The 14382-nt window shown below is 34.9% G+C and overlaps 1 protein-coding gene across 1 annotated transcript in view; it reads right to left on the bottom strand.

The window, feature by feature from the left end:
* The window catches only part of LOC136971538 (mucin-3B-like), a 48067-nt gene extending 40434 nt beyond the window's left edge, over positions 1-7633 (bottom strand). Inside the window, 1 exon segment of the mRNA XM_067266000.1 lies at positions 7408-7633. Within this exon segment, the coding sequence (XP_067122101.1) occupies positions 7408-7510 (103 nt within the window). The 5' untranslated portion in view covers positions 7511-7633.
* Between the last annotated feature and the right edge of the window lie 6749 nt (positions 7634-14382).

Below are 14382 nucleotides of genomic sequence, written 5' to 3'. Positions count from 1 at the left end.
TGTGGTTCACTGCACCCCTCTTTAACCGTTTTGTTCAATTAATATAGCCGTTTTCTCTATGACGATTTTTCATCGTCTGTACTAACCACACGCGCAATTTACAGCTACCGTAATTAAAACATACCTGTAAAATTGCGTAAACTTACAGAAACACTCGTTCAAATTACCGTAAGTTGCATAATCCAGAGAAAATACGGACGCGATGCGAACGACACCGGTTGTAAAATATCAGCGCCGCCGCGCGTGGCGTAAAGCAGTCTGCGTCGCGAGTTATAGACAAGAAGAAATGTTTATAACTTCCGTTTCGTGCTCTAGAAAAACATTATTTGATTATAATTACTCGATTTAACGCCCAAGTTCTAGAATAACTTGTCTAGATCGTTGATGAATGTTTATTTTTGTAGAAGTTTTATGGCTAGATGCCCTTCTTCTTGTTTGTTCTTTGCTCTATAAAATGCTACCATGCCGTCTGGCATAAACGCTCTACGGCTTTACGTTTGAACGTGGCACAATATAAACCTACATTAAATGTGACAGAGCAGGAAGCATAATGCGGGACATACATCTATAGGTGTATAGCATGTTACATATAGCCTATATACTGTATGATAATTGTATGTTATGGTTGTACATACATTTATGCACAGCATACTACAAATATATAGTAGATTTGCTTACATTTACAGTATATGTATGATTGATAAGAATACTTGCTTGTATTCGTGGTAAATTTTATGTATGGTAGGTGTGCTTACATATATTTATGGTGAGTGCAAGCATTTAACATAGGCCTATATATGGTAAGTGTGCAGCATACTATGTACAGCTTAATGTATAGAATATCTAGTACTACTACATAGACGTAAACAAGTGTAATACTTCTATTCATAGTTATGAATAGAAGTAGTATACTTGTTTACGTCTATGGTGCTTTAGTAATATAAACCAGGATTTAGTAGCACTTCACAACAATAGAGCGTGCACTGTGGTATCTATATCACCATTATGAACGGGTTGTAGAGTACTTCCACTCTGAAACATCATTGTAAAGCTCAAGCTCAGGTCTGCATGAATGGATGTGTATCTAAAGATACATAACACACGTATTCATTTTTATGACGAATATACATATACAATACCCTCCTGGATTGATAGGTAGCTTTGCAGAGTCATCTCTGAAAATTGGTATGTATAATACAGCAACCAATATTTAGTAGACAGTTCACGTAAATCAGAGGAATTTAACCTCAATTTAACAAATTATTCTACCTCGATTTAACGAATTCTTCTTATCGTTAATGAGTTCAATAGTCCGAAAATAAGAAAACAACTCGATGGATTAGGACTTTTAAATCTGCAAATATAGAACTTCTCTTTCGTTTTAACAAGACTCTAAATCGAGACGTTCCCACACGTCTATTAAATATTCAAATAGGGTATTCGACCGCTTATAGATGGCTTCTATATGTATTAATTATGTAATTAAGCATATATTGTTTTCTGAGGGGGGTATCTGTTAAGGCTATCTCCTTGTAGGCCATCAGTAGACCATAGAAGATATAGAACAGCGGGGTCATAGGTGTCACGTTCTCAAACTAGTAAATGGCCACTTTGTCGATTCTGACAGAATGATAACCTTTGTAAAGGTCGAATCGACAAATGGCGATAGTGGGTCAATACTACATTATATTGTTAAAGAGATACCTATCGAACACTTCCTTATTTATCCAATCCCAGTCGAGGTTTCTCGTGAGAAAGCTACTTTTAAATATTCAGATAATGGATGATAAAATAGGTTAAAACCGAAAACCGGAGTTTGACAACTACAAAGAGGAAGACTGTGTTTCATTTGGTCAACAATAACTTCCAAGTAACTCGTTTGGTTATTCATAACTTCCTGATTCTCTCTCCTCTTGTGCGAAAGGTCATTTTTTCTCGAACCCATTTCTTGAGCCGAATGCTATCTTCTGTAGTAATTTCGGCGTTGTATCGGGAATTTGGCTATTCTTCTTTCTTTCTTACTCTCTTGGCTGTTATATATATGCGTGGATATTAGTGTGTGTGTGTTAGGGGCACTATTGTGCCCCTTTGAAGCTTAATGACTCCTGTGCCCTTTCTCGAAAATTTCTGAAATTTTGCAGGAGGTTTGTATATTAGGTGGGCTAATGTTATTAGATTTTGGTAGTTAAAGGTCGAGGGAGTGGGGAGATAGAGAGGGAAATGTATCGTATCTCGAGTGGGGTCGGACTTAATAATGTTATTCGTTATTAGCATTTACAATTTATTATTATTATTATTATCGTTTTAATGAAACTCGTCACAATTCTCAATATTAAGCGATTTTCCATTTTATAATAATTAATTTTATAAAAAGTTGTTTAATAAAATCTCATAAAAGATGGCGCAACACGCAATTTTAAATTCGTTTGCCAGGAAAGTTACGCAACTCACTGCTATTTTTTCCTTTATAAATGTAGAAAATTTCATCTCTTCCTGTTAATTTTCTTATAAAATGATGGTCCTTCTCTCCTATTATCCTGTCAAGAATCACTCTCTATGACTGACACCATGTGTTTGTACTTTCTGCTATGAAAGCGTTATTTCGGAGTTATGCTTTATGAAGCATAAATAGATTTCTAGAGAGATTAATAAGCATACAAGAGAAAAAAGTCGTGTTGAAAATTATAGCCGTAATCAAAAAAATCATCAATTATACATCCATGCCTGCTTTTATCTTCGTAATTTTCCTGCTCTAATTGATGATCAATAATTATCCCTGCATGTTTTATGCCAGTTTCTTATTCCCGTATCCTAATTTTTGTGAATTATTCTGAATATCTTAGCAGTGATTTCTCATTACGAGCAGAGCCAACCCCTTCGACTAGTGTTGCCAATCCTTCTATCCATGATATACATTGATGCCAATTAGTTATGCCATCCGGAAAACTATTAAAGCAGAGGAAGAAAGTTCTAAAATTGAAACAAGTTTCAGGTTGTGAGTAGAAAATGACTATAAAAAGTTACAGTCCAAACCACGTAGCGGTCATATCTCGACCCCATGTTCTTCTTGGTTGCGATGCCGTGACTTAATACTTTCACTGTGATTCTCTAACGGTCACTTCCATCATTTCCTGTTACGTAACAGAATGAAGCTAAAAACCGGTTGCAACCTAAACCGTTTTTTTTCTCATTTTTCTGTTTAAACATTGTCCAGTTAGAATTATAAAGCATAGACAATGTTTTCTATTGAAGAAACTCGAGGATAATTCGAACAATTTGGTGTGAATTGTTCTCAGAAATGGCGATGGCTTGACATGGAAGAAAACTTAGAATCAAGGTTAAAATATAAGGAAGATCGATGCCCTCTACACTCGATGACTCCAAATTGGTTGGCCTCACATTTATCATTATGATACACACAAACACACTCGGGTTGTTTGTGTGTTGTTAAAATATAAAATTTTGATGATTTTTGCTCTCGAAAATTGTTTTTCCTTTCTTCTGCATTTGATTGATTCGATGCTGGATCACTTATGCGTTGCGAGAATCCATAAAACAGGTAAAATGTTGGGAAAGATTTGTAAATTATTCAACGGTGCGGGTATCCTTTAACTAGGTAACAACAATACAAACATAGTTGTTATTCGGCGTTGCATACCCTTTACACTTCCATTAATTACCTTTCTTTATGGAATTCATAATTAAATATGGTAATTAACTCACTATGTTTCTACTAACATATCGTTTCCCCCCGGTTATGCATACTGGAAATTAACGGATGATCTTGCCGATGACCACTCTCTTGAAATCTGACTTCAGCAGAAAATCAGATTACTCACATCACCACGCTTTCATGGCCATGATAATCTATTTCTGTCATTCTGGCTGGCAGAAACCGATTTCTGTAACCTTGAAAGCGAAGATATTTTCATAAGAGCGTGAACGGTTGCGCCAAATGTTTAATTTCTAGGATTTCTGGCCATTACTCGAATGTCAGTTACGCAATTCTTCAAAAATAACCCTTTTTAGATTAGAAAAAAAGGGGCCAATTGGTCTAAAATTAAAAATAAACCCGTAAGAAAATGAAAAAAATCCCTTTCTTGTAATGAATCGCATGTCCTAGAGGTGATTTCAGCCATTAGAAAAAGTGAAATTACAAGTTCGTGTAACGATATCGCTGTCGATTACCATTAACTAACCCGAAAATATTTAATTTTATGCGCATCTTGATAAACTATTCTTAGTAATTTTATCATATAATGAGGCAAAATGACTTGGAGCAGAACGGAATCCCGTGAGATAATGTTAAACGCTGTCACGGAGGGTTTCGTGTCATTAAGAATTTCAACCCTTGATACTTTCGTCAGTCGGTAATTACTTTCGAAGCGGATACGTAATTCTGTTATGTAGAAAAACAGCATCCATTTTTAGCTGTTGCCAGCTAAAAATTTCCTCATGGGTCACTTATTAGGGCCTTTTTTTTTAATTACAAAATCGAGATGTTAGATAACCGATATCTATTAATAACGCCAGCGAGTTACACAAGACTATAAAAAAATATAAAGGGCGTTCAAAATAGAACAATAAATATAGGTCAAAATTCCCCTCGAAATAAAAAAAAATTGGGCGTTGTATTTGTTTCGTTTAGTCCAAATTTGGTTTCATAAGTGGGCTGATTACATATATTTGAAGATAAGTTTAAAAAAATCTCATGCTCTGAAGTGACGAGGTGGCAATTGCTCTGCTCTATTGGGCTGTGAACAAAATTACCTCGTCTAATATTAGCTTTAGTGCATTAATCTTCGTGTTAAGGGCGATTTTTGGCGCTTTATTTTCCTCCTGAAATCAAATTTATCGAGATGAATGCACCTGTATGTCACTCATTTCTATATCGTTAACCTGGGATAATGTGGCAAGGTGCATGACTTAAAAGCGGAATTTGAGAAATTTGAGTGCTGTTTAGCGTGGAGGTGTTGTCATTTATGTATTTCACTTTAATATTTTTTTAGATTATCATTAGATATTATCAATTGTATATGGAGAAAGAGTGTTGTGGCTTATTGAAACATCAGAAAAGCCAAAAGATCAGTTAATCTTGTTTTCAAGAAAAGAGCCACAACAAGCCAAATCTCAGAAAAGAGCCACAAAGAATTCAAATCTCAGAAAAGAGCCACAAAGAATCCAAATCTCAGAAAAGAGCCACAAAGAATCCAAATCTCAGAAAAGAGCCACAAAGAATCCAAATCTCAGAAAAGAGCCACAAAGAATCCAAATCTCAGAAAAGAGCCACAAAGACCAATTGATCTTGGTTGTTTACTTCAAGAAAAGAGCCAAAAACAAATCAAACTAAAAAAATATTTCTACCCAGTCCATGCAGTTATGGAAATATATCATAAATTTTGGTTAATTTGGGATTTTTAATTTCTGTATGGTGATTTAGGTTCTATTCTATATCAAAATATTTACATTTGCTCTATTCCCACATATTTTTAACAACTATCCTCGCCCATTTATCGGTAGAAGTGCGTTTTACAAAATAAAAATCTTAATTCCTTTTTAAGAATCCTTCCGTAATTAATTAAACAATGGAATGGATCTTCCGACGTTCTTTCATCAATACTCTTGACTCCTCCTACGAATTTCTCTAACTAAATCCAGAAAAGTGGGAAAGGTCACAGAAATTTGCATAAAGAAATATTTCTTGTATGAGTGTGTTCCATATTCTTACAATAAATTAAGGTATTTGCATTTCTTCCCACACCTCCTCACTCGCTATTGTTAAATACTTAACAGGACAAGGAAAACTTATTTTCAAGAAAGTATGCTTTTTTTCATGAATTTTTTTCATAAAACTTTCATTTTTTCCATCACAAATTTTGAATTTTACAAAGTAATCGTGGTGAAGATGCACGTAACTCCTCTACCACATCAAAAAATTCTCGTTTTTTCCATCGCCGATTCCGAGTTTTAAACTCGAATTTGCGGTACAGAAGATCCTTAATTTTCTTTACCATTTAAATTCGAGTTTGTGGTACGTTAATGGTACAGAAATTTACGAACAAAACGCTTTATTGACGTTCGCAAGTTCCAGTTCGTTTGCCAATAAATCAATTTTTACATTTTTTTATAAACTAATTTGCATACTTGCCCATTGCGTACCTTCAGCAAGCGGTTGCCCAACTATTAACGGGGCAAGGAGAGTGCCTTTCACACATATTTGATAATTCCTTTCTTGTTTTTGTGGAGAAAATCAGAATTACCAACCTTTACTGTAAACTGAACTAGTTACAATAAGGTTTTTTTTTATGTTCCGCGTATTGTTTCTTTCTCCTTCCCATTATATTGTATAAACTTCGGAATTCTTTAATGAATTTTCTTTTTTCTGTGTTTTGAGCCATTTAATAATCGTACCACGAAAATGTCCAAGGCTGTGTAACGGTATGAATGTAACGGGTTTGACCAGTCGCATAATTCATGCTGACCTAAATGACTAACCAAACAGGATATCTGCATATGGTGAGAGTCTCTGCAATGATATAAAATTTATTTAAAAAAAAATATCAAAGTCCTCCAGCTAATTCTAACGTTAAAATGGTGGACCTTTGAAAAAAAACGCTTGCTCTTAAACCCGTAGAGAGATTAAAATCTTGCTTGAATCTTCATTCTCTCGATGGTGAAAGAGTGGATTCATTAATCTTCAGCGACAGAAATTGCTGATGAAATGTACCGCCAGCACCATAATCCACGAAGATATAATGAAATGTACCATTGGCACTACAAGGCGTGAAGTTGAAATATCATTTTCATGAATTTGGATGAGGTTTTGGTGATCGAAATTCTGATTCCTCTCAGCAACAACGTTGGGATTTTAACCTGTTTCATCGCCATTCTTAGAATCCGAGAGCAATTTTTTATGTTTGTTTCACATTTTGTTTCGTTTTCTATCCAAAATCTAAGAGGTGTAACACGTAATTTTGACTTTTTTGCCTAAAAAAACAGACTCTCAACTCTTCCAAATGTAAAAAGAATTGGCTTCAATGATACATCTGAAGAATGGATAACGAGATTCGCACACCCGTAGACGTTTTCGTACCAGCAAAACACTATTTATAACGTTATAAAATTCCCGCATATAACGTTTTCCAGCTTAAAATCGCCTTACGAAAACGAAACTCTTGTATGGATTAGATTAAAATCGATAAAATCCCTTTAAAGGTGAGTAACAACTTTACAAGTGGGTAGATCGTAACTCGTTCTTTAAACAGGTATAACTAGTGACAGTAACTTTTACCAGTTTATAATTTATTAAAAAAAAAGATAAAACCATTCGTAATTATAATATATAATAATTATATTGTAGTAATTTACACCAATTTAGCAAATTATAAAGAGATTTGTGTTACTTACAGGACTGGACGGACAGCAGAAAAACAGATAAACATGCAACGTAAAAATACATATGGCTTGAATTAAACAATCTCAAATTCATCCTGGAACCATTGTAGCACATCACATAATCCACCTTTTTTTTTTATTCTTATCCAATATGTACAAAAGTTAAAGGTTAAACTCGGTTACTTCTACATGTTACAATGTCTTATTAACATCTCGGACGTTCCGTCAGTCCGGTGCAGCAACTTCTAACAGAATGGTTGATCGGAGCAGGTGACGTCGTCTTACCTGTTGTACCAGGTGAGTGACTCTGGAGTCACGTGGCTACCTGTGAACCCGGTTACTCTCGACTCAGAAGTCGATTAAGAAGAAGCGCAGACGGCCATTTCTTTTACATTTTTTTTTATCTTTTACCGTTCGATATTTTTAATACGGTGAACGGTTGCTTAATAATTATTCAAATTTCCTAACTCGCTTTCGTTTGTAGGGATTTTTTGGCTGAAAAATCGGGTTTTTTGGGGTGTTTACTCGCGATTTTTTCCATTTTTTATCGTCTAAACCGTGATATTGATAGCGAGCAACACGTCTTTTCGACCCGAACTGTTCCGTGTGGTTGGCAACGAAAGTTTTCTCGCCCTTATCACGTGATGTTTTTTGGTGTTGTAAGTGATAAAAGGGCATCGAGAATCTCGCTCTACCATCGAAATTATCTGCCCTTTTTTGAAGGATATTTTAATTTTAACGTGTGGATTCGCAGGATGAGTCAAGGACACGTAAAAATCTGGGCTCTGCAACATACATTTTGGGCACAAAATTTGAATATCCCGTTTTGTGGCTCCTTGTCAGTTTTAAATGAATGTAATTAGGGTATCAAGTAGAGTGTAGTAAATATGCGTTTTTTGGTATCTACTATTTAAAAAATCGCATTTTTGATTGTTTTTAAACGTGCAGTTTTCACACTTGGTTTCAGAAAACACTTTTCGCGTTGTTTCAACTGTGTTTTATCTTAATTTAATCGCTAAAAATGGTTAAGTAAACGTGATGGAAATTGAATTCGTCCTACTTTTTGACAAAGTTTAGATTTTTTTGTAAATTTCTTGTTTAAAAATAACACACGTTGATCTATAAAATATCAAAAATATTCATTAAAAATAGCAAATTGTCGCTATTTTTGCGTTTTACACGTAAAATTTCGATGTAGCAACGTGTTAAAACCCTATTCTATTGTAAACTTGTCAGTATCGTGTCAAGCAATCATAAATTTCACGTGTGACGTATCGAATATAGCAAAATTTCGCTGTTTCTATCTCCATTTTTGAATATCTTACGTGAAATATTTAAATATTTTGATGCAATAACATGCAAATAATCGATTTTACTACCAAACCTATCAGTATAATACTAAAATAATCATAAATTTCATCTGTGAAGTATCAAAAATAAGGGGTAACATCATCGGTAATGCATTAAAATAATTAAAATCGGTATATCTTTTTATTATTTTAGCACATTGATGGTGATTTTTTTAAAGGACAGAGGATGAGAAAAAATTTTAAATATTTTTTCGTATAGCTAGGGCCTCGAAAGAAGCCTGAGGATTGAGGCTCTCGATGCATTAATCTAACAAAGGCCTGTAAAAGACAAGAGCTGAGCCTCTCTTGACTTCAGGCACTCTCTTGATTATTAGGCTCATATAGAGGGCCTTTTTATGCTCTCTTTTGAGTGGTAAAGGGCCTTAAACCACAAAAAAAGACTCATATAGAAGAGGTAAAGATTACCTCGTGCTCGGGACACAAAGAGGCCCCAAAACTTAGTGTTTATGCTAAACAAATATACATAATATGAAAGTATTACAACTTTTTTTTCTTAAGGGGCGAAAACTTCTATATTTTTGGGGGTTTCGAAAAAGGAGTGAGGCCCCACATTTGAACTGCCCTAAACTCCATCTTATCCCTATCGGGTGCTGTTCATTACTAATATCATGGAATTGCTTCGATTTTTTGGTTATTTATGAAGCTTGCAAGGCCTTATCGGCACTGACACTACCCAAAAATAGCATAATAATATTAGTTTAAAGAGAAAAAGTTGAATTCCTCCTTTCCAAAGTTGTAAAAAGAGGATAGAAAACTCATGGAAAAAAAATCTATTTTTTTAAAATCGACTTTTCTATATAAATATAACCTATTTTGATTAAAGATTTACAAGAACAGACACACATACAGACGACTTTATTCGTTAAACATTAGGTCAAACATAAATGGAGGAACTGCCTGAGGAAAAAAGCTAGAGAAGTGGCAACCTCTTTAATCAAAAATATGGGTCATATAACAATTTAAAAGAATCCAATTAAATTAAAATATAAATAAAATAATAATAATTGTCATTAACGAGAGCACAAAACCCAATTAAAGTTACTCTCATTGGGTTAAAGGAGCAGTTTTACTACTCCTTATTAGCACTTTTATATGGCTCCTGAAGGACGTTTCGTTTTAATTTGTTCATATTGTTCGTAAGCAATAGACCGAAATAATTGTTATTATGAGAATTTTAAATGTTCTTAAATGTTCTATGGTGCATGTTACGCTATCTGTCCTTCCCCTTAACAATTATCCTTACCCCTTTTTGCTCATATCCGTAATCTTTGTTGCTCGTATCCTTTATTAGATTCGCGTTTAGAATAAAATTTCGGCCAAAAATTAGGCCATACGAAAGGTCCCAGTGGTAAAAAAAATCATGGCATGTCCTGAATATGCCCGAGAAACACCTTAAGCTAAACTTAGTTTTGTAGAATCCGATGATTTACTGTGTTCTTTCATAACGCGCGGATATGCAAATGAAGCGTATCGAGAATCATTTTCATAAATTTTTTGCAGCTTGCTGATTGAAATCGCCGATAGCTTTTTGTAGTTTCATATAATGGGACTTTTTATTGCCACTTATGGTAATGATATCGAAATCATTAGTAGTTTTAGAACGATTCGATTTGGACTTATCGATGTGTCGCATCGTATAGAAATTTACAATCGCTTCTTTTGCTCCCATAATTATACTTTTGGTGGTTTCAAGGAAGCTCAAATGAGCCCTTAAAATTGAGTTTTAAGCCAGGAAGAGCTTGGTATTTAGAAATATTTACAGATGTTTATAAAGGAATTTACTGTTATCGTATCGCTCCACTCAGTTATGATCTATTGATACTTTCTATGCAATGTTTATGCTGATATGCGATGGTCTTTATGGTAATTTTGTATAGTCTCGTGTTATATTCTATAGTGTTTAAAGCCAATGTAGCATGTTCTGTAGTGTTTATGCTAATATGCGTTCTATAGTATTTATGACAGCCGTGTTCTGTAGTAGTGTTTCAACTAATGCTGCTTGTTCTATAATGTGTATGCCTATATTATTTATGCTCATATTAATATTATCATTCACAATAGTGTAGAATCATTTGATTCAGATTAATCCGTATCGCGTGATAACGAATTTTATCCGCTCTTCTTCATTGACGTGACCATTTTTGTTAGTTTTGACGTGCTCTTGTAACAGAATTTCGTAATGTCCTTAGAGATTTGCATTCATATTCGTACCGTGTTCACGGGTGCATATCGTATCTTTTGGAATTTGTTCGCACGTCTTTAATTAATATGGCCCATTTCGATAGATTCGATATAATTTAAGAAGATCTTTCATGTGGAATTTCGCCTGACCTTCTTCACTTATTTTTTTCTAATTATAAATGTCTAGTAGAAAGATTCTGGTGTCGAATTTGATATGCTTCAGTTTGCATTATCATAATCAGGTTAACGTATCTGTATCGTATCGCATCCTCTTATGAACTAGTTATCATCTTAGTAGAATTTACTACTTCTGTTTCTTCGTAGTAATGACACGTAACAAACCCAGCACGCAAGCCTGAAAGGCCCTGTTATTGGCATTCCTCGTGTCAGGAACGTACGAAGAGGTCATCCTCAATATTCCAGATCATAAAACAATTCACTTGTATTTTCAACGATATTGACACAGTAACAATATCATGGCATCACCCGTTCAGGCCACACTTTTTCGAGAACATTACGAAATGTAGGATAATTAAATAGAGGTGGGACGACAAAAAAAAAAAAGAACGGGTGAAGATGCAGACAGTTTGTCTATCCGTCAGTAACGTAATTCTAGAGCGCTACCGTCATAAAAACGACACGGGAGGTTGAACATTTCTCACGGTATCACATCATCTGGAATTTTTAGAACAGGACCGGAATTAATTTTTATGTTTTCGTTATGGGGAGCCGTAAAAAAACTAATTGGTAAAGTTGCGCTGGCGTAACGTAACAGAATGCAAACGAGACATACGCGGATTAATTACTGCACGCTACTGTTTCGGGGTGATTGTTTACCATCACCTATCCTCTTCTCTATCAATAAAATAAACTACAGTCAAGCGTAACATTCGATAAGGCCTTTAACAAGTTAAATTCGTTATACGAACTTCCTGCTTCAAATTAATTTCTGATGCGGATATTCTTTACAATTGAGGTGCATTTTTTTTCCTTCTTGCCGTTTTCTTATTATTTTACCAAGTCTGAAAGGTTATAGACCCGTCGTTAATTTTTATATGTTAGAAAATTGAGGGGTTTAAAGCAATTTAATTCTTTCTTTGCCCTCGCTGAATTTGCTGGAGTGCTCCGCAACTTCGTTTCTTTCCTCACTTTTACTGCCTCCGACAAAAACAATGAAGTGAATGACCAACACACACCGTGAAATATTAGTCATAAAAAGTAGAATATACGCGTTTACGGCTTATTTTTTAGTGTAAACGGTAGAAAATTTAAATTAAAAAATGAAATTTGGACAAATTTGCAGCTTTTAGAAGGAAAAATTTGGGAGTGTGAGCTCAGTTAGTACGTTGACTCAGCGCTAGTTTACGCCGTCCCTCTTTAATTTTCCTTCATAAAGCTCGTCTAAATTAGTTACGATTCTTATTAAATTTATTTAAAAACCGTTCCTTTTTTCATCACAATTAAGATTTTCTTCCAGATTTAATTTATTTGATTGTTATCGTTGAAAGAAAACAGGAAGAAGCAGTTTTATGTATCGGTCATTTACTGTGGTAAGAGGAATTGCTATCCGTTTCTAATGACCGAAATTGCTGCTATTTGATAGAAATAACATCTTGGGGGACGGATATAAACTGAAATTTATCTTAATTCTTTCAGCTATAACATTTAAAATTATTTTTATAACAAAAACAGCATCATATATGGAAAGAGGGAGTGCGACAGAGTGGATTGCACTCGAATTTTGGCAGATGTTTTCGTCTGCAAAAATTGATGGTTGACGTATCAACACATGGAAGTGGTGTCTTTGAAGTAATTTTCTAGACAGATATTTATTTCGGGAAGCGTGTTTTTTTTTTTTTTTTTTTTTCAACAGGAAACGAATGGAGTAAAGTACGTTGCAGGAAAATCCTATTTGTTCTTCGGTCATAACGCTTGCTTACAAAATGAAATTGGTGAAATGTATCGCGTATACCACGGATAATCGAATAAGTGTCGTGAATTTTTATGGATTAGTGAAGTAATTTTCTACATATCTCTCGAAAATTCCGGAATAAAATTCTAGAATCTCGCCTTTGATTGAATAAGGATGATCTGTCGAGGAATGGGTGCCTTCCGGGAAGATTTATACGGGATATTAGCCCCTATTTAACTGTTAGATACGCGAAGAAAACTCAGAAAACTCGGGTGACCATCCTGTTGATCAAGAATTTATAAAAAGCCCTTCGCTTTCCACCAACTTTAAAAATGCCAGACCTTTGGTAGAGTTAGGCTTTAAGATGGAATTTGTTTAGCTCCATCTTAATTATTCGTAATATTCGAATAACACGTAAATTCAGAAGAAGCGTACAAAGATATACTAATAACACGAGCCGTGTTTAAGATATACGAATGTTGACTCATTAATATTTATGAAATCCCACAGAAACGGCCTTTCAGCGTATTGAGGAAGTCGTGAATAATCTTTAATTGGTAATTCACGAAGTATACAAATGAATCACCAATTACAGGTCATGCACGGAAGTTGGAGGGCCTCCGATACATCCAAGAATTTCACCAAATAACAGCGAGCAAAGTGTTTGTATCGACGTCACTAAGTTTGTAAACGAGCCACCCTTAGAAAACAATCGTTAATTGGGCGCTCACAATGTTTAAAACATGAGCCGCCAATTACGCATCCCAATAAACAATACCAGTGACTGAGTAACAATCGTGAATTAACAGTCCTACTACTTCAAACAATGCCTCTTCGTTATCATCACGAAAGGGCATAATCCTTTCACTTATAATTACAAGGTCGAGGTCATCGGAAATTACGTGAGGGACCACGCTACGCACGAATTAGGACAGTAATCCATAAAACATGGCGCTTAAAAATTATGGTAATGCCATAACCGAGGAAGTAGATACGTTGCGTAATTTTTTTAAACATATCGAGTTACACGAGGAAGAAGTGGTTATTAATAGACTCGGATTACGGAAGTTGAAAAATCTGTCACTGACCCGGTTGGCAACGGGACAACGCGACCCACCACACAAAACTGCTTCGTTCCACTGCCACCTGCAAATATTTTTAGTTAACTGGGTTACAGTAACGTAATTCTGTGTGTGTGTGGTGTTTATAGAAAACTTTGCTTTAATCAATCGAGTAGAACCAATTGAAAGAGGAACAATCAATTTCCTATTGGTTGTTCCTCTCTTAATTCGTGTCTTTACGTCGTAAACACGGTGTACAAGTTCATAAATGAATTGCAAAAGAGAAAGTAAGGATGTACGACCTTATAGTTTCCTTGATTTACCCATAAATCCTCTTAATAATTGAAACTTCTCTTATTCCTCTGAAGGGCCTCACCTAGAGATATCCATTGTTATGAGAATCAAAGCAGACAATGGTACAACAGGCCTCTTAGACGCCTGAAAAACTTCTTTCTGAGACCTC

Source organism: Centruroides vittatus, unplaced genomic scaffold (genome assembly GCF_030686945.1).
Source record: "Centruroides vittatus isolate TY-2023 unplaced genomic scaffold, ASM3068694v2 contig_260, whole genome shotgun sequence".
Lineage (NCBI taxonomy): Eukaryota > Metazoa > Arthropoda > Arachnida > Scorpiones > Buthidae > Centruroides > Centruroides vittatus.
Note: the sequence above shows the minus strand (reverse complement) of the source record. Positions and strands in the feature narration are given on the sequence as shown.